This window comes from Cebus imitator, unplaced genomic scaffold (genome assembly GCF_001604975.1).
Source record: "Cebus imitator isolate Cc_AM_T3 unplaced genomic scaffold, Cebus_imitator-1.0 Scaffold304, whole genome shotgun sequence".
NCBI lineage: Eukaryota > Metazoa > Chordata > Mammalia > Primates > Cebidae > Cebus > Cebus imitator.
In genome coordinates, this window is record NW_016107619.1 from 1791869 (window position 1) to 1815333 (window position 23465).

Genomic DNA, 23465 nt, shown 5'->3' on the forward strand with positions numbered 1-23465 from the left:
ATTCACTCCTGTGCTAAACAGAGATGGGATTTGAATGAGTAAAATTAATTTTACTTAAATCAATTTTATCCTAATTTGTGATAGTATACCAGTAGGTTGCTACAGAACATTTGAACTTTCAGTAGAAATAGAAAATCAGAAATGCTTTCATTCCCAATCCTCTCAGAACTTTACGTTCACAAAATATATCACTGTCATGAAAGTGGCTTAAAGCAGGAGTTTATTTTTTTTAATTAATTTTTTTTTTGAGACAGTGTCTTGCTTTGTTGCTCAGGCTCGAGTGCAGTAGTGAGATCACAGCTCACTGCAGCCCCGACCTCTCAGGCTCACGTGGTCCTCCCACCTCAGCCTCCCAAGTAGCTGGGACTACAGGCACACATCACCACTCCCAGCTAATTTTTCAAATTTTTTATAGAGATGGGGGCCTCACTATGTTACCAGGCCTGGTCTTAAACTCCTAGACTCAAGCAATTCTCCTGCCTTGGCCAAAGTGCTGGGATGACAGGCAAGAGCCACCATGCCCGACCCAGGAGTATATTTTTACTTGTAATATCTTGGGCCGTCTTGATAATCAAATATACATTAAGCCAGAGAATACCTGGGTACACCTAAAATCGGCATCCTGATGAGAATATACAAATGGGCTCATGACCCTCAGCAGTGACCTCTAAGAGACATCTAAGAAGCCCTGAAATGTACAAAATTGCCGAACATGGAGAAGTCCATTTCCTCTCTGAAAATGAACTCGTACATGCTTAAGGTTCTACGATCACTTTTTTTAATGAATAAAAATATTTTAAGAGCATGCAGAAGCAAATCTCCCTAACTCACTTCCCACTGGAGCTGTAAATGTGGGGGCTCTCTCTCCCACTGCCCACTGTTTCCTGCCCTTCAGTGATTATTCCAGTGTTTCGGCATCTTAACGAGCAAGATTTTTGACTGAGCACTGTGGCTATAATCCCAGCTCTATGGAAGGCTGAGGCAGGAGGATTGCTGGAGACCAGCACTTCAAGATTAGCCTAGGCAACATAGCAAGACACCATCTCTACCAAAAATAATTTTAAAATTAACTGGGTGTGGTGATGCATACCTGTAGTCCTAGCTGCTCAGGAGGCTGAGGAAGGAGGATCACTGGAGCCCAGAAGTGCAAGGCTACAGTGAGCTATGATCACGCCCCTGTACTCCAGCCTGGATGACAGAGTAAGACCCTGTCTCTAAAATAAAGTAATTAAGAGGTAAGAAAAAAGGAACATCAAGATTTTTTCCACGGGAGCCAGAATTGTTATTACTAACTTAATTCAGCTTGAATTTTAAAGAACAGTAAATTCTTAAACTCCCTCTCTGGGCAATGCGCTGTTGCTTAAAAAAGATGGAGGAAAAAGTATGTTCCCTGGGATTTTCCCCTTCTGAAATTATTCCTAAAGAAATAAGCCAAAAACCAGACAAAGATTCAGTATGAAGATGTTCATCATAATATTAATTATAAAAACAAAAATTGAAAAGAACCTGGAAGTTCAACTTTAGTAAAATAGTGAAAGAGGGAGTCAACATCTTATGGAATATTATGTATCTATTAAAATATTTATAAACAGTGATTAATGATATGGGGAAATTTTATGTACTATTATGTTAAACCAAAAACCAAAAACAAGATCTAGCCTTGAATATGAAATATTAATTCTGTAGAAAATATATGGATAGAAGGCCCGGCACGGTAGCTCACGCCTGTAATCCCAGCACTTTGGGAGGCCGAGGTAGGTTAATCACGAGGTCAGGAGTTGGAGACCAGCCTGGCCAAGATGGTGAAACCCCGTCTCTACTAAAAAATACAAAAAAAGATTAGCCAGGTGCAGTGGCAGGTGCTTGTAATCCCAGCTTCATGGAAGGCTGAGGCAGGAGAATTTCTTGAACCCAGGAGGCGGAGGTTGCAGTGAGCAGAGATGGTGCCGCTGCACTCTAGCCTGGGTGACAGAGCAAGACTCCATCTCCAAATATATATATATGGATAGAAAATAAAGCAATCACATGAACACAAAAGTGTTCGGTTGGATTGTAGATGATTTTTTTTCTCCTGAGTAATACATTTGCATGCATGTCAAATGCTTAAATCAGAAAAATGAAAATAGTAAGTAAAAATCAGAAAGTGAGGACGAGAAACAAGTATGTAACCCCTGCTCTTCAGGAGTTCCTGTTTATTTCTCCTGGATCAGGGTTCCTAGATTTTTAATCCACTGATGTTCTCCACCCACATGGACCAGCCTCCCACCAGGCAGATAAGAACCTTGGGTTTCTTCTCGGGTCCTTCCCCAGGAGGAGGGCTCTCACCTGGAGACTGTCAAGAAGTTGATGAACTCTCCCATACATGCTGTGTTGTCTGCTCCTCAAGTCACTGCCACACTAAAATTTGGTCCGCAACTGTATTCACTACCTCACATGCCCACTGCTACACACCCACCAGTGCTGTGCCCTCATGCCTGTGTGGGGACTTCCATTGTGTGCAAGGCTTTGATCAACGGATTCCATTATTAATGGCCACCTTTTAATGAAGCTCATTTTGTACCCAAAGCCATGCTGAATGTTGCCACGCATTAATTCCCATGAGCTGCACAACTCTATGACATAGGTACTGTTGTTATTTCCTTTCTACTGAGGGTTACACATGAGTGCATGGAGGCTGAGTGACTTGTACACTCAGAGGATGTTGGGCCAGGCTGGGGTTTCTCAGCCTGGGTGTCTGATTCTAGGCTCAGAGCTCCCCACCAGCCACACTCTCTAGGGCAGGTGTCTCTGGAATTCTCAGTGTGCTTGGAAAGCAAAGCTGGGTGGGTTCTCACCATTGCAAGCCCATCCTCAAACTGCTGGTAAAAATTCAGCTTTTTCACACTTCAAATACAACATGCTTTTATTAATTGAAATTTAAAGTTAGGAAAAGAAAGGAAAGCATTAGGGAAAAGCACCAATAAGGTCTATGCCAAAATATCGGGAAAAAGGTACTAGAAAGCCTCCACTAAACACATTGGCATCACTCACACTTCACGTGTCGAAAGCTCTGCTCACTGTTCTCCAGAGCCAGCTGCCCCAGCGCCACCACTGCCCGTCAGACACTTGCGTTCCCAAGCTCAGTGTCACTCACCAGTGCTCTGTTCTTCCCTGCTCTTGTGGGTCAACCAGGCAAGCACGTCCTGTGATTGAGCTCACGGTGTCCTTTTCCTCCCCACCACTGCTCTCTGAGTTAAATATCTTTTACCTCCCAGTACTGTTCACGTCATGATGTTCGTAGAAAATTCTTATATTTGAATGGTACCTGCGTCAATGGATGAGGTCATGTTTTGGAGGCCACCTGCCCAGTGACTCCAGCTGCTGTCCCCTTCTGCTGGTCTGCCGAGGTCTGAGGGGAGACTTGCTCCTGGTACCCCGTCACCCATCTGCGGGACAGCAGTGGTCTTCAGCTGATTGGCTGGGAAATTCTCTCCCAATCCATCTCTCTGCTTCCAGACTCTCCCACCTCACCCTTTTCACCACAGCCAGCATCCCCTTCCTTTATAGAGTGTCTTATTTTCTGTGGCTTATAACAGAATACCTGAAACTGAGTAATTTATAAAGAAAAGGAATTTATTTCTTATAGTTATAGAGGCTAAGAAGTCCAAGGTCAAATAGCCAAATCTGGCGAGGGCCTTATTGCTGGTGGGAACTCTCTGCAGTTCTGAGACAGTGCAGGGCATGGCATGGCAAGGCTAAGCACGCCAGCTCACGCCTCTCGTCCTCTTCCTATAAGACACCAGTCCCACTCCCATGAGAACCTGTTAATCCATTAACTCATTAATCCATAAATCTGTGAATGGATCAATCCATTCATGAGGACAGAGCCCTCATGATCCAATCACCTGTTAAAAGGGTTCACCTCTCAACATACCCACATTAGGGATTAAGTTCCAACTGGAGTTTTGGAGAGGATATTTAAACCATAACAGAGGGATATTGTTTAAAAGCGATCTGGTATAATAAACACTCAGTGGTGCCTTGGTCCATCAAAACCAGGAGAGATTCCCCAGTCCCACAAACACTCAATCAGGACCCACCAACCTCATGGGTAAGAGCTTGGCCCGTAGAGCTGGACCGTCTGGGTTTGAGGTCGGCTTTGCCTTTTGTCAGGTGTCGTGGGCAATCGATTGGCAGCTCTATGCCTCTATTTGTTCATGCACAAAATAGTGTCTCCCTCACAGGAGTATTGTGAAACTCAAATGACAATAAGCACATGTCAACAGTTATTATTTCCCAGGTCCACATTTTGATTCATATTCAACACCCCCTACTCTTTGTTTTCGAGAAACTCAGTACCCCTCAAACACTCTGTGGTCATCTGTGCCCCTGACTTTATGCCCGCAATTCTCCCTTACCCAGAAATGCCCCATCTTCCTCTCTAGCCGGACACCTGCCTCTTGTTCTAGGCTGAGATCAAGTCCCACCTCCTTGCAATGACTTCTCCTTGCTTTAAACTCCTCTTCTACTTATTTTCAATGTCATTTGTTTGGCATTTAATGTACTGTATTGTTATCTGTCTCTGTTATAAATATTCCGTCTTCCCAGAGAGATGAAAAGCTCCCAGCACTACATCTCCTGCCTACAATAGGTATCCTGTAAGTGTGTGCTGATGATAATGATGACGACCAGGAGAGAATAAATCTGTTAAGCATGTTATTTGCTGCAGCCAATAAAGAGCAGTCCCTTATAACTGCTTTAATTCACTTGGGAGATGAACACGAGACACAGAAGTGAAGCAACTCAGCATTTGAATAATATTTTATTTTAATGGACAAATACCAGCATTCTTCCCACCATCATTTAGCGGTCCTCTTCTGCTATTATCTGAAAGGAATGATACATCATTTAAATTTAATTATTCAGGAATATCACCATGACTTTATAGATAGTCACTATATATAAATTTAAAGTACCAACTCATCATTTTCTTCTCAAAGCAAATAATTTCTGTTGTCATTAAGTGAAGCAGTAATAGGAATTTAAAGTCATATTTACAAAGTCCAAGAAAGGGCAGAAAAGAAAAAAAAAGAAAACAATGCTGATTTTAATAGAGCTGAGGAACATAAAGGGGACAATGACAAAGTGACAACAGAAAGGGAAATGTCCAGCATTTTGCATAATTGCGAGTTCCTCCAGCCTCTAGGCCTCTGTGTGTTTGTAATCTCAGAGCCACACACACCGCCTGACCCTTACTGGGGGATGGGCATGGCTGTGTGTATTGTAAGTGGACCCCACACTTGTAACGAGGCAGAAAGCCTGTTTTCAGACCTTGACAAAAGCTGCGCTTTGCACAGGAACTAAATACATGTGTTCTGAAGAAATGAATACATGATTAATCAAGGCAGCTGTGTTATTAAGAAAACTGGTTGAGATAATATGATGTCAGAGTGCCAGAAATAAGGCAGAGAGTAAAAACCTAAGACAATCAACTTGTTTTTTCTGCATGTTGCCAGACAACTGCCTGATCATCTCCTTCACTCCCAAACAATGGATTATTTTAATGTTATCGGGTAAAGGAAAAACCAAGTAAACACAGAGGGGTGGAGAGAAAGGCAGCTCAAGAGGTGGGAGCAGCATATTCAAGGCAGGGAGGAGATCATATTTTATAGGGAATAAGAGAAGTTCATGGTAGCTTGAATGTAAAAAGTGACAGTGAGTGGCATGATTTGAAGATAAAGTAGCAGAGGAACACACATCAGACAGGGCACTGCAAACTCTATTTGGAAAGTACATCTTTATTCTGGAAAGAACTGGAAAGCTCTGAAGGATTTTAAATGACCCAATAAAATAATCAGTGATGCATTTAGCAAACATCACAAAGAAGAAAGTACAGAATCAGGGAGACTGTATTAGTTTGTTCTCACACTACTATGAAGAAATACCTGAGACTGGGTCATTTATAAAGGAAAGAGGTTTCATTGACTCACACTTCCACATGGCTGGGGAGGCCTCAGGAAACTTACAATAATGGTGGAAGGGGAAGCAAACACATCCTTCTTCACATGGCGGCAGGAGAGAGAAGTGCAGAGCTAAGGGGGGAAAAGCCCCTTATAAAACCATCTGATCTCATCACAACTCAATCACTATCATGAAAACAGCACAGAGGTAACCACCCTCATGACTTAATTACCACTCGCTGGGTCCCTCCCACAATACATGGGGATTATGGGAACTACAATTTAAGTTGACATTTGGGTGGGGACACAGCCAAACCATATCAGAAACCATTCACTCATTCCACAAATATTTATTCCACTTCTGTGCCTCAGGCACTATTCCAGATATTGGAAACAGTCATAAAGAATAGAAACAAAACATTTTTGCTCTCATGGAGCTTACATTTGAGTAGGAGAAGATAGACAATAAACAAATTGGTACAATCTATAGCACATTGTATGCTAAGAACTTTTATGGGGAAATAGGAGGCAGAAAAGGGAGGGCCTGGCCAAGGGAAAGGAGAGGGTAAATTCCACTTTTAATGAGGAAGCCATAGAAATGATCACTGAGAAGACATGCACTGAGAAGACATGAGAGCAAAGACCTGAAGGAGTGAGGGCATAGCCAAGCAGAGACCTGGGGAATGAGCATCCTGTATAGAAGAACCAGTGAGTGCAAAGGCCCTGGGGTAGGAACAGGAAGCCAACGTGGATGGTGAGGAGTGAGCAAGAAGGAGAGTAACAGGAGTTTAAGTCAGAATAATGAGATCACATCGGGCCTGGTGAGCCATGGCGAGGACTTTGATTTTTACTCTGAGTGAAACAGGGAGCCACTGGGATTCTGGGCAGAGCATCACTCTGACCACCGTGTGGTGAGGACACTGTGTCTCTCAGGGTCAGAGGCCCAGCTGGGATCAGGGAAGGTTAGAGTAAGGACAAAAGCTGGTATAATCCCAGTGAAAGACACTGGTGGCTTGGTCCAGAGGGTAGAGCTGGAGAGTCAAGGCATATTGTGAAGATCAAGCCAAGAAGACTTGCTGTCAGATGACACATGTCATATAGGAGAAAGAGGACAGTTAGGGCTTTTGCCAAGAATAACTGGAAGGATGAATTGGCAATTAACCAAAACACGGAAAACTGCAGTGCGATACTTCTGAGGAAAGAAGATTGATGTTCTGTTGCCTATGTTACGTTTGGGGTTGCCAATAAGATATCAAGTAGACAGTTTGTGGAAAGAGTCCGGAGTTCAAGAGAGAAGTCTGACTGGGGTACGAATTTGGGGTCTGGTGGGCATACACCTTATTCAGGGGTCCTACATGGGATAGGACCATTCTGGTAGGTAGACAGACTTGAGCACGGCAGAAGAGGGTGCCCCCTCCCCGCAACTACCAAGAATCTCAGATGACCATCAGGTGAATGTCAGGCAGTTGCTAAACTGGCGCTAAAATGATAATTGGCTGGAGCTGGCACCAAGGAAGGACCGTCTCCCAATAGAGAGAAAACATCTGGAGGTGGTGATCAGCAGCTTCCAAATAAGATCTCAGGAGTTGGGTGAGCGGCCCCAAGCACGCACACTAAGGCAAAATGGTGGAGTTTATGGGTAGAGGACCTTCCTCCAGAAATACTGAGCCAGAAAGGGGAAAACGCCTCAAATGAGCATGCGCACTCGCAGGCCACTGTGCATGCAGACAGCCTGCCCAAGGGAAGACTCAGGGGAGAGGAAACCAAACTCAGAACTATGCCAATGTATAAAACCCCAAATCAGGGGACAAACAGGGCACTTGGATCTCTCAAGTGGCCCGCTTGGCCCTCTCCCAAGTGTACTTCCTTTCTAAAACTTTTTAATAAACTGTCACTCCTGCTCTAAAACTTGCCTCAGTCCTCCCTCTGCCTTAAACCTACTTCTGCCCCTCAACCGCTTTCTTTCCTCCAAGGAGCCAAGGATCAAGTTTGCTGCAGACCCTTAGGGATTTGCCTTCAGTAACAGGATCACCATGGAAACAGGCATGAATACAAACAGAATATGCTTCGGGGCTGGTCTTTAGGGACTGCAAGCGTAAGGTGCCCCAAAATGAGGGGAAAAACAGGTGGAGAAGGAAAACCAAAAGAACGCGTGCTGGAGGCCAGGTGTTTCCAGGAGGTGAACCCAGTGCGAAGATGAGGCCTGAGACAGACCATTGCCTCTACTTCCCCAGGGGTCATGGGCTCCAGCAAGAGCAGGACCCTGAAGCAGAGAAGACAGAAGACAGAGGGCTCATGCTAAAATAGGGACGGGTTTGGAGGCAGCGAGCGTGCCCATCTCTTTTCATGGGATCCCGAGCAAAGAAAAGCAAAGGAAGAGAGGACTCACTTGAGAGTGAAATGAGGTCAAGAGGGGTAATTGTTAAAGAGGAGGCTGGTTAAGACCCACCATCTTCTGTAATCCAGGCAGAAGCTGGTGCAGGTGAAGCACGGGTGAGGATAAACCAGGAGCTTTGTGTGGGTGGTGCTGCCTCAGCCAGGGAGCAGGGGAATTCACGGAGGATACCGCGGGGGCCAACGGAGAGCCTATGGTTACCGAAGCAGAGGGGAGTGGGGGAATTTAGATAGATTTAGGAGACAAAAATCCACGGTGCTTAGTTTAAATGCCAGAGGCAAAGGAATCTAAGATGACGTGATAAGGTAAAACTCAGAAATAGTGAAGGTTTGTTGAATTTCATTTGGAAAACAAAAATAGGAAACGTAATTAACTCTTGATTTTCTAACAACAACCGTTTCTTTGAAATCCAGGAACATGGGAAGTATAACGACAGAATGTCTAAATAAAAAATAGCACTCTGTGTGTGTGTGCGTGCGTGTGTGTGTGTGTGTGTGTGTGTGTGCATGAGAAAAGTCTGGAAGGAGAGACTGCCAAGATATTTAGAATAATTATCTTTGGTTGGTGGGATTTCAGGTGACTTTCTTTTATATTATATTTATATTCTGTTTACTCTCTATGTTTTAATTAGCCTGTTTTATTTTGTAACTTAAAAATCAGAATATCAGTCTTGTTCCCCTAAAAAGAAAATGAAAGGTAACAAGTAATCCATTAGGTGATTTAGAGTTGGTCAAATTCTTGCTAGATTGCTGGCTCCATTTTTAAGCTCTGAGATGTCAACATGAAAATTCCAGTTTGAGTAATAAATGAGATAAAATATTGATGTCTTTAAAAATCATAAGCTATAACAGTTATGCTGGCAGATTAACTAAAAACAGTTATGCTGGAAGGATCTACGTTGTCATATTAGTTATTTTGGATATTATTTTTTATTGTTGGGAAGAAGCAAGGAGGAAAAAAAGAATATGACGTTGAGGCAAAGTGACTATCACTGAGGCCAAAAGGGGGCTCTAGGGCCTGGGAAAGCCATCTTTCCCTTTGATTTACATTTGGTTAGTCTGTAAGCTAAAATAAAATATTACTTGGTCTCAATGATGCCGCTCCAAATCCGCTCTATCTATATCCCATGTGTCTATTTTTAAAATTTTGTGCTCGTGATTCTTTTAAATGCCTAATGTCACACTTTGCTGATGGAGTGAGAACATCCCTGCACTCTGCATTTGTTTTTTTTTTAATTTCACATAGCATTTCGTGGGGCCTGCAGATGTCTCCTCCCCACAGCCCTATATTGTATATGCTCTCACTCTTCCTGTCCAGGCACAATCCCAGCTTGGGGATCATTTAAAGCATTTGCAGCTTCGACTCTGAGCCGACGGTCACTGAAGTACGCTGTGGGCAGATTGTAAATATGCGCAAGCATAGTGCTGTCAGCCAGCATGGGTCAGCAGGCCTCTGAGCTCCTGAATCCAAATTCAAATCTCGAATGTTGTCTGTGGACGTCCAGGGAGGGGGTAGAGTTGATTAGAAATCTAAGAGCAGGGTTGTAGGGTTGTGGCATTAAAATGAAACTAAGACCAAACAAATTACTGAGCTTCTTTCCTTTTTCTTCCATAGGAAGCTTACAGATTCGGTACAACCTGGGTGGCACCCGAGAACCATACAATATTGATGTAGACCACAGGAACATGGCCAATGGCCAGCCTCACAGTGTTAACATCACCCGCCACGAGAGGACCATCATTCTCAAGGTATACGTACGTGTAAATTACGTATAACAGAGCGTTATCATTCCTGTCCCTGTATTGCTTGAGAGGATAGAAGTGAAAGAGATGCTTATTACACTTTCTCCTACAAGTGCATAACTAGTGAAGTAGAAATATACATAATTCTGACAAGGAAAGACAGTGATGAATTTGATGACATTTTTTAGGGGGAAATAGAATAAATGTTTATTTCATATAGTCTTTCTGGTTTTCCCAGTTCCAGACCCACTTATCTATCAGTTTACTGTTTTTTTCTGTTGCACCATCTTTCTTCGCCAAGCTCTCAGACATCTGAAACTTATCCTGTTTCCCAGCAAAGGTTATTTTGGTTTCTCTGACCCACTGCTTTCACTACTCCAACACAATACAAAAAGCTGTAATTTTTTTTTTTTTTTTTTTTTTTTTTTTTTTTTTTTTTTTTTACTCTGCAGAGTCTTTGCCTTAAAAATCCTCAAAACAGTCTTTTCCCAGAATCTCAGACTCTGGTTGTAGGCTTTTGGCACACAAAGGGATGGTTTTATTATGCCACTCAAATGTTATTTCAGATTCACTGATGACCTCTGCCCCCACCACCAATTTTTACAGTGAAGAAACCAGCCTGGAAAACATCATGAATAAAACATGATGTGAGAAGGTCTCCCTGGGAGCTAGGCCAGGAGATCAAGGATGGGAACTGTCACTGCATTCTCTAGAAGGAGTTCAAAATAGATACCTGTCAGGAGAAAGAACAGCAGGAGGACGCTGTTTTGTCAGTAAAGTGGAGTGTCATTTGGCAAGGGTTCAGCAGCCTCTCAGACCTCATTCTGATTCGGCTGGTTGCTGTGGGAAGTTCACGTTGCAAAGAAAAGGCACAAGCCCTGTCTCTTCTGAGCACTGGTGGATGTCAAATTCATAACTTGATATGGAGTTTGCACGTGGCCTTTAGCAGTAAATGCTAGAGGGCATTTTAAGGAGAGGTCTTTCCTAGGAAACTGACACATGCTGTTTCAGCCTACTGCACCGTCAATCAAAGGTGGCGTAGTAAGGTTTTCTCGTCATAATCAACAGAGTCCTAGAACCAGCACAGTGCCTGGCACACATGAGGGGTGGCAAATTCTTTACGGAGTAAACTAAGCCCATCTTTAACCAAGTTTTAGTCAGAAAAGCCAGCAAGTCCGGGGAAATAGAATAAATGACAGATGGTTTTGTACCATTTCATCAACATTGTCTTCCTAGGCTTTTGATTAGAGACTTCAATTTTAAACCACCCAATTTGTCACCTATTTTTAAAAAGTTGACCTATCTTGCCATTTCACCATTACAAAATGATATTAAAACTTAAAAAGACCTGAACCATCGGCTTTTCAGACAGTATAATAGCGGAGACACACCAGTCATAGAATCGTATGGAGTTAACCCTCACTCTGCCACAGTGAATTAGAGAAGGACTTGAGAAAGGAGAGAAGAGTGGATGATTTGTAAAAGTTGGGACTTTGGAGGCACCAAAAGCCAGAGATCTAGACAGTGGAGAAGCCAGAGACCTCCAGAGAATCCAGGAGATGAATGGGTTTGGGGGCGGGTCTGCTTCTTGCTCAAGATTCTTTTGGTTGCAAATGATAGAAAAGCAATTCGGAAGTAATTTGTTGGGGAAAATTCCTAGGATAGGTCATAGAGTTATAGAATTTGAAAAAGATAAAACCAAACTTTGGGAAGATAATCTAGGGAGTCTGGAGAATTAAAACTATGGACCAGAATACCACTGGGTTTCTCTCTCCCTTCCTTCCTTCCCCACCTTTCTTTTACATTCTCATCTCTGCCTCTCTCTGAAGACTAGATTAATTAACTCTTACTGCAAGCTCCATCTTTCACATATCCTGGGACACAGTCACAAGAGTACAGGGCTCATGTCTTCCCAGCTTTGCTACCAGAAGAAAGGGTCCCAGTTTCTTGACACTCATTTTAAAATCCCAGGGAATCTCTGATAGGCGTGGCTTGAGTCGTGTGCTCCCCTTGTTGTGTGGAAGGGGGAACAAGGACCCGTAGTCCCTAATCACGTCTCTTGATTAGAGTGGGGAACTTGAGAAACTCCCTCAAGAGAACAGAACGCAGTTCCAGGAAAAGGAAGGAGACAGGATGACAGGAGTGAAAACACTGGATGCATGTTTCTAAGGTAGGAGAGGAGATAAACCTGGGAAGTCCTTCCTCGATTCTGCCCTAGGTTCTGCACCTAGAGGTTTTGGGAAATCCCGCTCTCCCTCCTTCTCTATTATGTAACGTAACTGACTGCACCCTGATTTCTGAATTCCCCAGCTCTCGTGAAGGCAGCTAGGAAATACATCACGGCCTGGGGAGCTCCAATCTCTCAGCCCCAGCCTGTCCATCTAGCCTGGGCCCTGCCCACTCCTGGGGGCAAAAGGAAAATAAAGATAGGGGTGGTAGAGGGAGACAAGATGTGGCCCCTTCTTATGGAAAAGCAGATCCCAGGACTCCTCACTCCCATGCCCTGCTTTCTTTCAGGCAGGGAGGCCTGGCAGAGCATGGAAGTAATTCTGAAAGTGCTTTGGTACACCAAAAACACTAATTTTTTTCTTAAAACAATCTATAAATCCATCTTGAGAACTTGTACAGCCTCAACTATGTATGGAAAGAGATATAATAAAATGTTAACAGTGATCATTTATGTGTGAAGGGATTATAAATGGTTTTATTTCCTCTAGAGTTTCCTATTTCCTCATTTTCTATTATAAGCATTTTCATAATCAAACAGAAACATGAAACAGCCATCTATTCTCAGCCTGTTCTGGTAGCCCCCCCAGTCACAATAACATACGATATCAAAGGTATTTCAATAATTTCAAGTTAACATTTACTTGTAATCAAAGAACAAAAATAAGGCTAATGCAAAGATGAGTTTCACAGTGTTATGGAATGATGCCTTTTGGAATTAAGGTGAATGTTTATGCATTTATACATGCTCAAACATCATATAATTTAGATGATCTTCATCAGTGTTTATGGTATCTTTAAAAGCAGGTTTACTTTCATAGCTAGGTTTGGCTAAAGCTAACAGTAAATTAATCTGCATTCCCTCAGCACACACCCTCTGAAACAGTGCTGAGCACTTGAGGGAAGCTGACCTTGGATGAAACATTTGCTGCCAAAAAACAAAGTGCCCAATCTCCACATAGATAACAAGCAGCTGACTGTAGTCGTTATCAGACACCAGCATGAACCAGAAGCCATGACATACCTCAAGTGGCATCATTTGTGAAAACTCACAGTTGCATCAGGGATAATAGCTTAAGGCTTAATGCCAGTCAAAATATAAACAAATGCAGTGCAGCTAGAGGGCACCTGAAAAAGTCTGGCATGCAGTGAAAAAATTGTGTCAATTAGCTTGAATCCAAAAGCTAAACATTATAATCAGCAGCTCCAAAGTCTTGTGCAACCAGCCCTTTCTTCTTTCTTTCCTTCCTTCTTGCCATCCATGTTTCTTTTTCTTCCTATTTTTTCCTTTCTTTCTTCCCAACCACGTTGCACAAGGGATCTAAGGGGGTTTACAGGGAGAATATTAAATGAAATAGAGAGTTAATGGAAGTCACAAAAAGTAAGTCCCCAAGATCAGAGGAAATAGAACATGATTATTCAGGTCACAAGGTCTTACCACTTGGATAAATTTGACTGTGAACTTCTCGGCAGCTAGAAGTATACAACCCATAAGGATAAACTAAGCCAGTTCCTCTCTAGAATTGACACTTTCCTTACTATATCATTTTTATTTTATTTTATTCCATGGATTATATTTACTGACATAGAAAATACCCATAGCATATTCCACTTACGCAATATCACATACACGATAACAGCTCACATGCATTGATGCTTACTGTGTCCAAGGCAATATGCTAAGCACTTTATACACGTTTTCTCGTTTAATCGTCACGAAAACTTTATGAAATATGTGTGGTCATTATTCCCATCTGATGTGTTTTGGAGTGTGTCCTTGGCTAAATCTTATGGCAAATTGTAATCCCCAGTGTTGAAGGGGGGGCCTTGTGGGAAGTGATTGGATCATGGGGGTGGATTTCCTTCTTGATGTTCTTATGATAGTGAGTGAGTTCTCATGAGAGCTCATTGTTTTTTTGTTTGCTTGTTTTCTGGGTTTTCTTTTTTATTGCATTTTAGGTTTTGGGGTACATGTTAAGAACATGAAAGATTGTTGCATAGGTACACACATGGCAGTGTGATTTGCTGCCTTCCTCCCCATCACCTATATCTGGCATTTCTCCCCATGCTCTCTCTCCCCAACTCCCCACTCCCCGCTGTCCCTCCCCCATTTCCCCCCGACAGACCCCAGTGTGTGATGCTCCCCTCCCTGTGTCCATGTGTTCTCATTGTTCAACACCCGCCTATGAGTGAGAACATGCGGTGTTTGATTTTCTGTTCTTGTGTCAGTTTGCTGAGAATGATGGTTTCCAGGTTCATCCATGTCCCTACAAAGGACACGAACTCATCGTTTTTTATGGCTGCATAGTATTCCATGGTGTATATGTGCCACATTTTCCCTGTCCAGTCTATCATCGATGGGCATTTGGGTTAGTTCCAGGTCTTTGCTATTGTAAAAACAATGCTGCAATGAACATTCGCGTGCATGTGTCCTTATAGTAGAACGATTTATAATCCTTTGGATATATACCCAGTAATGGGATTGCTGGGTCAAATGGAATTTCTATTTCTAGGTCCTTGAGGAATCGCCACACTGTCTTCCACAATGGTTGAACTAATTTACACTCCCACCAACAGTGTAAAAGTGTTCCTATTTCTCCACATCCTCTCCAGAGAGCTGGTTGTTTAAAAGTGTGTGGCACCTCCTGCTTTGCCCTCTTCCTCCTTCTCAGGGCATGTAAGACGTGCCTGCTTCCCCTTTGTCTTCTGCCATGATTGTAAGTTTCCTGAGGCCTCCCCAACCATGCTTCCTGTGCCTGTGGAACTGCGAGTCAATTAAACCTCTTCCTTACAAATTACCCAGTCTCGGGTAATTATTTATAGCAGTGCAAGAATGGACTAATATATCATCTTAGAGATGTGGAAACTAAAGTTCAGAAAGTAAGATGCAACCTACCCAAAGTTAGAAAGCAGTAAATAGCCACAGCATAGTCAAACCCAGGTCTGTCATACTTCAAAGTATATACAAGCTCTTAACCCTTACTTAATAGATAGCTGTCTGGAAGGGTGTTCACAAAATTTTAGAAGTGAATACCTCTGGCTGGTAAGAAATTAAGTGATATTATTGTTATTATCATAAGATAGTTCAAAATATGCAAAAACACAGAGAATAATATGCCATATGCTATGTGCCCACCATTGATACATTACAAATTTTGACATTTTGCCCTATTTTTTCAGATCGTTTTTAAATGCAGCAATAATTGAGAGCCCTTTGTCCTCCTTGTTACATACTGGGCTCTGAGAAAAGTCAGAGGCAATGCCTTCAACAGCATTTCTGCAGATGTATTTGTTGCAAGGCTGTTAGAGGCTGAAGCTCCTTGGGAAAGTCAAGCAAAACTTCAAAATGGAATTCAGCCCAAATAAGTCTGTAGAGAGTGAGATAGAACAGGATGATGGGCAGATGAAGAGGCCAAAGGCTGAGATGATGCAGCTTTCTGATATTTTGATCTGATCCAAGGATAAAACTAGCTGGAAAATAATAATGAATAAACACATGTTCTTTTAATAATTATCTATGAAAATCACACATTTTTGGGTTTAGATGTGAGTTAGACAATAGAGAGTTCAGGGATATATTCTCTGGCACAGATATGCAGAATCCACATTCTCTAAAAATCAAATGAACAGATGGTAAGGATGTATCATTTTGGCTTTCATCTGACTCGAGGGCCATCCTGTCTTTGCCAAGAAGAAGCTAACAGATTTCCTGCAAGCAAAATAAGGCCTTTCTTAGAAAATAATTCTGGGTCCTCAGGAACAAATCATGATTAGATCCCCAAGTTCTTATACCAAAAAGAGCATGACTCTGAGTATTTTCACTGGGAATTTTCAAAACAAATGTTCAAAGACATCAGTGAATTCTGTTTCTTAAAATAACATAAGCATGGTAATTTCTTACCTGCTAGTAATCGGAGTTTCAACAAAATTGTATAAAAACAATTGCATCAATTGTTTTTATTTTCCCCCATTTATTTATTTTATTGCATTTTAGGTTTTGGGGTACATTGAAGAACATGCAAAATTGTTGCATAGGTACACACGTGGCAGTGTGATGTGCTGCCTTCCTCCCCATCACCTACATCTGGCATTTCTCCCCTTGCTATCTCTCCCCAGCTCCCCACCCCCCACCGTCCCTCCCCTATTTCCCCCCAACTGACCCCAGTGTGTAGTGCTCCCCTCCCTGTGTCCATCAATTGTTAATTGAACTAGGTATTGTATATAAATCTTAAGACTTGTCAGAGTAGTGTTAAAAACATTAGCAACATGTAGTGTGCTAAGCGTTAAAGAAGTAGGAGGATACAAATATTCGGATAATATCAGTTGCTCTGCAAATTAGCCCCCAGATCTCCATGTCTTAACCCAATAAAAGTCTATCTTATATCAGATATATTTTCAGGAAAAGAAAGTCCTGTGGTTTCTGGCAATGATTAAATTGTGTTTGGCAGTCACTCTGAGGACTTGCCACTGCCATCAACTTCCCTGCTTCCCCAGCCCTGAATTAGGTCAAATTATTGTCCATTATTCTAGAAACCTTCCAGGGCTCCATCCTCTGGGAGGCTGTCCCTTGTACTTGATCAGCCATGGCGTCCTCTGAATTAAGTGCCATAGAGAATGTGTTTCTTACACGTATGTAGCTTTAAGGCCCATTTCCTGCAGGTGCGAATTACACTAAGGGTTTTTTACACTCATAAGCCTTTTATGGACTAGATCTGTGCTTTCTTTTCCAATACAATTCCCTCAAAACCCCAGGTGGCTTCTGATCTGTTTGATTCTGGTCAGTTTCATGTGCTGGTAAATGCACCCTAAGCTCTTCCCTAGACATCAATCTTAGACCTACTCAATCATTTGCCTCCAGGTTTCATGCCTCTCTCTCTCTCTCAAGGTAATGGCAGCTACTTTAGGGCCAGTGGACACAAAAGGCTTGGGTAGGAAGTGAAGACCCTTAATTTAAATGTTACCCATGAGGCTAAGTCAGTTTGCTAAACAGAAATCTTACTGCCCCATTGTTGGTCAAAGCTGTTTGCAGTGTCATTTCTTACTTTCTAGTGTAAGGCTCTAAATATCTAGACTTTTCTCTATTCCTTTCATTGATGATTGGAAACTGGTCAATTCTTTCCCGAACTCATCTGTTCCTTGACGTGAGTGACAAAAAGCAACTGATGCACCTGACCATTCTGTCTCTTCTGAAGTGCTTTCCCTAAAGCTGCTTAAGCACTTAGTGTGCCTTCCAGGTTATGTCAGGTGATAGTATTACAAAATATTTTGTTGCATACTATATTAGTCCGTCTTGCACTGCTATAAAGAAATACCTGGCCGAGCGCGGCGGCTCAAGCCTATAATCCCAGCACTGTGGGAGGCCGAGGCAGGTGGATCACGAGGTCAAGAGATCGAGACCATCCTGGTCAACATGGTGAAACCCCGTCTTTACTAAAAATAGAAAAAATTAGCTGGGCATGGTGGCGCGTGCCTGTAATCCCAGTGACTCAGGAGGCTGGGGCAGGAGAATTGCCTGAACCCGAGAGGCGGAGGTTGCGGTGAGCCCAGATCACGCCATTGTACTCCAGCCTGGGTAACAAGAGCGAAACTCCGTCTCAAAAAAAATTAAAAAAAAAAAAGAAAGAAATACCTGAGACTGGGTAATTTATAAAGAAAACAGTGTTTAATTGGCTCACAGTTCTACAGTCTGTACAAGAAGCTTAGCAGCTTCTGCTTCTGGGGAGGCCTGGAGAAGCTTAGATGGTGTATGGCAAAGGCAAAGTAGGCTTGTCTTACAGGGCAGAAGCAGGACCGAGAGAGAGAGGGAAAGTGCCACACACTTTCAAACAACCAGAGGACTCACTCTCCTGACAACTCACTTGCTATCACAAGAACAGCAGCACAAAGATAGTGCCAAACCGTTCATGAGAACTCTGCTTCGGTGATCCACTCACCTCCCACCAGGCCCCACTTTGGACACTGGGAATGACAATTCAACATGAGATCTGAGCAGGGACATGTATCCAGACCATATCACATACCATTCTTCTTCTGTTTTTCCAGCCTCTGATACCCATTCCTGCACCACCTCCCACCTGACCACAAAGCCAATGCTACATATTTTACTTTTCTATTATAACAGTGCCCTGCCTCGAGATACCAATTTATGTATTAGTTAGGGTTACATTTGCTGCTATAACAAAAAGTCAGAGGCTTAATACAAATAACTTCTTTCCCACATAACAGTAAAATGATTTCTTGTTGGAAATTGTAAGCAATATATAAATAGGCTGATTAAAAAAAGGTGTTTGTACTAATGTCCAAAAACAATAGAGTAAAAGATATTGTGGTTCTGTGCTATAACTCTAAGGCCTTGAAGGAAGGATAAGGTATTAACAGGTGAATGGGGGACAAGAGAGGTCATGGAAGAATGTTTATTATGGAAGAGGAGAAGGAGAGGGAGGATGTGTATTCCAAAAGAGAACATAATGTTAAACAAAGATGCTAGCAGAGTAACTACTTCATAGGTTTCCTCCTCTTTCTATCTCATGAATAGAAAAGACCCCTGCAGAAGCATCCGTATAAAATCTTACCTGGAAAAATAGTCTCACTCTGAAATATGTAACATCAAATGCTCTGAAGTCATTATGAATGAATGTTGAATGCTGTGAAGTCAGTAGTCTGAGGCACATGCAGAGTGGTGTCAAAAATTCTTGGAAGAATTTATCAGCAGCAAAATGAGGGTAATTCAATTACAGACTCCTAGGGCAGCACCAAATGTTAATGGACATGAAACATGGGTGAGCAGGGGAGCCCTAGTTCACCACTTTCTGTATGTGGAAAAGTGTACAATGGTAAGGATTTTCACATAACCTCCTGAAGCCCAGAGAAAATCTCTCTAGGCTTGGGAGGGCCTTCATGATCATGCTGGGTAGTGCTCAAAGCCCTTTCATACATATCAAAACACTTGCACACATGGCCACTCTCGGCCTTATGAACTAGAAGTAGATGTTGCTGTTAGTCCCACTGTACACATGAGAAAACAGAGACTAAGAAGTCCCAGTGATGAATAAGGTCCCAGTGCTCACAAGAGGCACGCTCTTATCTAGAACCCAGCTAACCAAACACCGTTTCCCTGCTTTGCTTGCTTTTTATTGTCTTTGCAAGCAGGCAAGAGAAGCAAGCTCACTTTCGTTCATTCGCCTTATAACTTTTGAAATTTTTTAAAATGTTTACACAAAAGTAAGTCTTTTGAGGATTCGTGTTTTCTTTGGAGTCGTTAAAAGAAACGACTTTATGGCATTTCCTAGGGGGTCATAAAATCCTAATTTTTAAAATCAAAGAGAACTAAGAGGTCCAACTTGAAGGCTAGTGTTTTTACAGCACACAGTATCATACACCCATAAAAATTCCATCTCATTCTTTAAGTAAACATGAACATAACCTCCTGTCTATTTAAGCATCCTTCTCTTCTGTAGAAACATGGAACCCAAAATGAAATTAGATACCAAAGCTCAAATAAATTATTTTAAAATGTTTGCCTGTATTACCCTTGAACTTTCTGCCAATAAAGAACACTACTAAAGAGCATATGGATGTAAACACTCCTAAAAATTTTAATATCAGAGGTTGTTCAAGCCTTTATTAAAGAAAATAACACAGTTTGGAAGCATTAAATTTTTTAGGGATGTCAAAACAAATAAAGAAAGTTGACCTAGCTAGCCTAGGGCAGCGCTCTTGAAATTACATTTACTGTAACTTCTTCCTTTTGACTAATTTAGTTTTTATCTACCCTGGATGATAAACCCACAGTCTGGGTTGTACAATACAAGCATGCTCGACAGAAGGCAGGCAATTGCAAGAATAATGATGAGCCATTTGATCTCTCTGGCTCCTTCCCTCCCAGAAGCACTTTTACCCATTCACTGGCTCTTTATTGGGATTCTCAGCAAGCGTATTAGTACTTAACTTTCCACTTTAATGGAAGACTGACATGTATAATTCTATGGAGAGCATAGGCCAATATTTTATTAGTTTCTCGTAGTATGACAATGGTTTGAGCCTATTGAAATGATATAGAAGATCTATGGGAAGAGAAGAGAGAGGGCTACATATATTGGGAACTTGCGCATTAATTTCGTCTGTATGAGTCAGAGTTGGTTTTTTCTTCCACATTTCTGTGTGTCCAGAGAAGACTGTTCATAATTGAGATGCACATCAAAAACCTCATGATCTCATTAGCTTTTGTAATGTCTCATCCGGTTTTGGGTTAAGCTGTGCGTACTTGGCCCCTGAGAACGTATTTGAGCAAGTTTTCATTATTTGGTTCAGAAAGTAGCAGTATTTGACAAAATGTTTTGGAAAGGGAGAAACCAAATGCTCAGATTCCTCTCCCTCCCAAGGACCTTCCAACCAGCTTGAAGTTTGAAACTCAGGCCACGTCCAAGCAGAGGTCCGGGCAGCCTGTATGCAGGATATGGTTCCTAGGGGTGCGGTGGAGGTGTGTGGTGAAGTCCCTACTGAAGCAGACAAAAGGTTCTCAAGATGTCCAGGACTCGTCTGTTATCAGTGTAATTTTCTTCTACCTAAAGCCACATGGGAGCCCTAAGAATTTAACACGATGATGTCTGATTGGCATTCCGTCTTACTCCTGCCTACCATTAAACCCTCCACATGGTGAGAACGTTCCGAACAGCAATCATTTCTTAAGCTTGATTTGGATAAAGCCAGGTGGGCACCAAAACCATTCCATTAGGCCATTTACTGATGTGGAATGCAATTAAAATTAATTCAACTTTAATGAAAATAACTTTGAGGAGAACAAATATATGCCAAGTAGCTACGATATAAAAGAAATTTGGATAGATGATGATGAGTTGGTGGGGCAGTGGGTGACTTATTAAGGGTTGAATAAATCAAGGATAAAAGTACTTTGTACTTTTTACCAATCAAGGCATTTGTATTCTGGGAGGGGAGAAAAGATGTGTCCATTCAATATGCATTTTGTCAGATAATAGAAAGCTGTTGCACCTAATTCTCCTCTAGAAGACAGTTTGACAAGTCTAGTCTTCTTATCAACATGTAAATAATAAAAAGCGTATCCAGCAGAAGAGAATATTAGCAGTTTGGGGTGGTGGTAAGACGATGGCACGTAACGAGATTTCCCTTTGAGGACAATTTCAGTGAAAGCAGAGACCCCATGGATTACAAACTGTTGAATTCGGAGGTTGTTAGTAAGATATAAATTCAAAAGAGTCTGTACTGATAGACTACCTTACTATTCTAGGGTTCTCTAGCAGGACGGAACTAATAGGGTAGATGTATATATAAAGGGGAGTGTATTAAGGAGTACTGACTCACACCATCACAAGGTGAGATCCCACAATAGGCCATCTACAAGCTGAGGAGCAAGGAAACCAATCTGAGTCCCAAAACTTCAAAACTAGGGAAGCCAACAGTACAGACTTCAGTCTGTGGCCGAAAGTCCAAGAGTCCCAAAGCCAAAGCACTTGGAGTCTGATGTTTGAGGGCAGGAAGCATCCAGCACTGGAGAAAGATGAAGGGCAGAAGATGCAGCCAGCCCAGTCCTTCCACGTTCCTCAGACTGCTTTTATCCTACCTGCACTGTCAGCCGATTAGATGGTGCCCATCCAGATTGAGGTGGGTCTGCCTCTTTCGATCCAATGACTCAAATGTTAATCTCCTCCGGCATCACCCTCATAGACACACCTAGAAACAATACTTTGCATCCTTCAAGTCAACCAAGTTGACACTCAATATTAACCATCACACTTACTTAAATAGCTCTGTGTTCTCTAGAAAGTTAATGAAATCTCTGGTGTCTTACTTTCTAAAATAGGAATAAGTCCACCTTTTCTAATGCAGTTTGTGTATATTCAATAAAATACAAAAATATATATATCTAGCATAGTCTATGACCCAATAAAATGGCAGTTTTCTTCCTTCATTCCCAAGTCCCTTCTTTTTCTTAAAAGTGAAAAATAAGATAGCAGATGTCAGGGTCAGTACCAACAGGGCCTTTGGGATTAAGGTTTTTTTCTGTTGATTTGTAGTTCAACCCATTAAGCATGTCCTCAGCACCTAGTATATTCCCAGCATGCAGCATGGCTGTTGCCTCCATGAGCCCAGTCCAGTAGAAGAAAGACCATTAGTCATACAGCTGTGGACCAAGTGTCCATTGAAGTATGAGCTTGTGCGGTGGGCGCACAGGAAAGGCAGGGGGAATGAATAATCTTGAGGAGAAAGGAGTGAATCAGAGCAGCCTCACCAGGGCATTTGAGCTGTTCCTTCAAGGTTTCCATGGTGGAGGAGGGAGGATCACATTAGCTTATTTATTTTTACTACAGAGATTCAACATTTGCCCTTCATAAAAATTATACAGAAAATATTTTTAAAAAATAGATTCTAAGCCATCAGGCCCATCTGATCTGAAACAGAAAAAGACTCATAATGAATATGTTAACACTTCCACATTTTTCATTTCTTTTCTAAAGCAATTTAATCTGCAAATGAATTACGCACTCCAGGGCTAGACAGAACCTCCATTCCTACACTCCAGAAAAATGTGTTTACTTCGCTTTACATTTCTTACAGCTCAGTAGGAAGGCAGTTCAATGTAATTTCTGATTCAGTTTAGGGTTTGAGATGTCAGTCCTCTCTTTCTTTCTCCAGAATACAGCTAAAGCTTATAAACCCAAGGTTGGGAGTTCATTTTTTTTCTCCTCAAGCACATTAAGTACATAAATCATCTCTCAAGAAAGAAGATAAGGTTCCCTGATTTCTATTTTGTCTGGCATGAAAACTAAAGTCCAATCTGCAAGGCATCATATCCATCTGCAGTGCACTAAAATCACTCTCAAAGATTGTAACTCTTGGAGCGAATTTTTAGTACAATAAGCAGAACGCCTTGTTTCTTGCACAGGTGACTGAAGCAGGTTCCTATCTCACCTAAATTCATCTTCTCTCTGAAAAGTAAATGTATCTCAATATGTGATCGAGGTTCCCAAGGGTTCCACGCTGCCCTTCCGCTCAGGGGAGAAGTCAGTCCTGGGATTGAGAATGAGGGTTTTGATGGACAGGGTCCTGAGGCGAGTTCAGAGCTAGTGTTAAAATGCCCTCTAGTGGTCAGTAGCTGTAACCGGTAGGAGTCGGGAAGGGAAAATC

The 23465-nt window shown here is 42.1% G+C and overlaps 1 protein-coding gene across 1 annotated transcript in view; it reads left to right on the forward strand.

Annotated features, from left to right (window-relative positions):
- Positions 1-23465, forward strand: part of CNTNAP2 (contactin associated protein 2) — a 1742807-nt gene that overhangs the window by 1545001 nt on the left and 174341 nt on the right. Inside the window, exon 27 of the mRNA XM_017502914.1 lies at positions 9949-10082. Coding sequence (XP_017358403.1) covers positions 9949-10082 — 134 coding nt within the window. The remainder of the gene's footprint in view (positions 1-9948; positions 10083-23465) is intronic.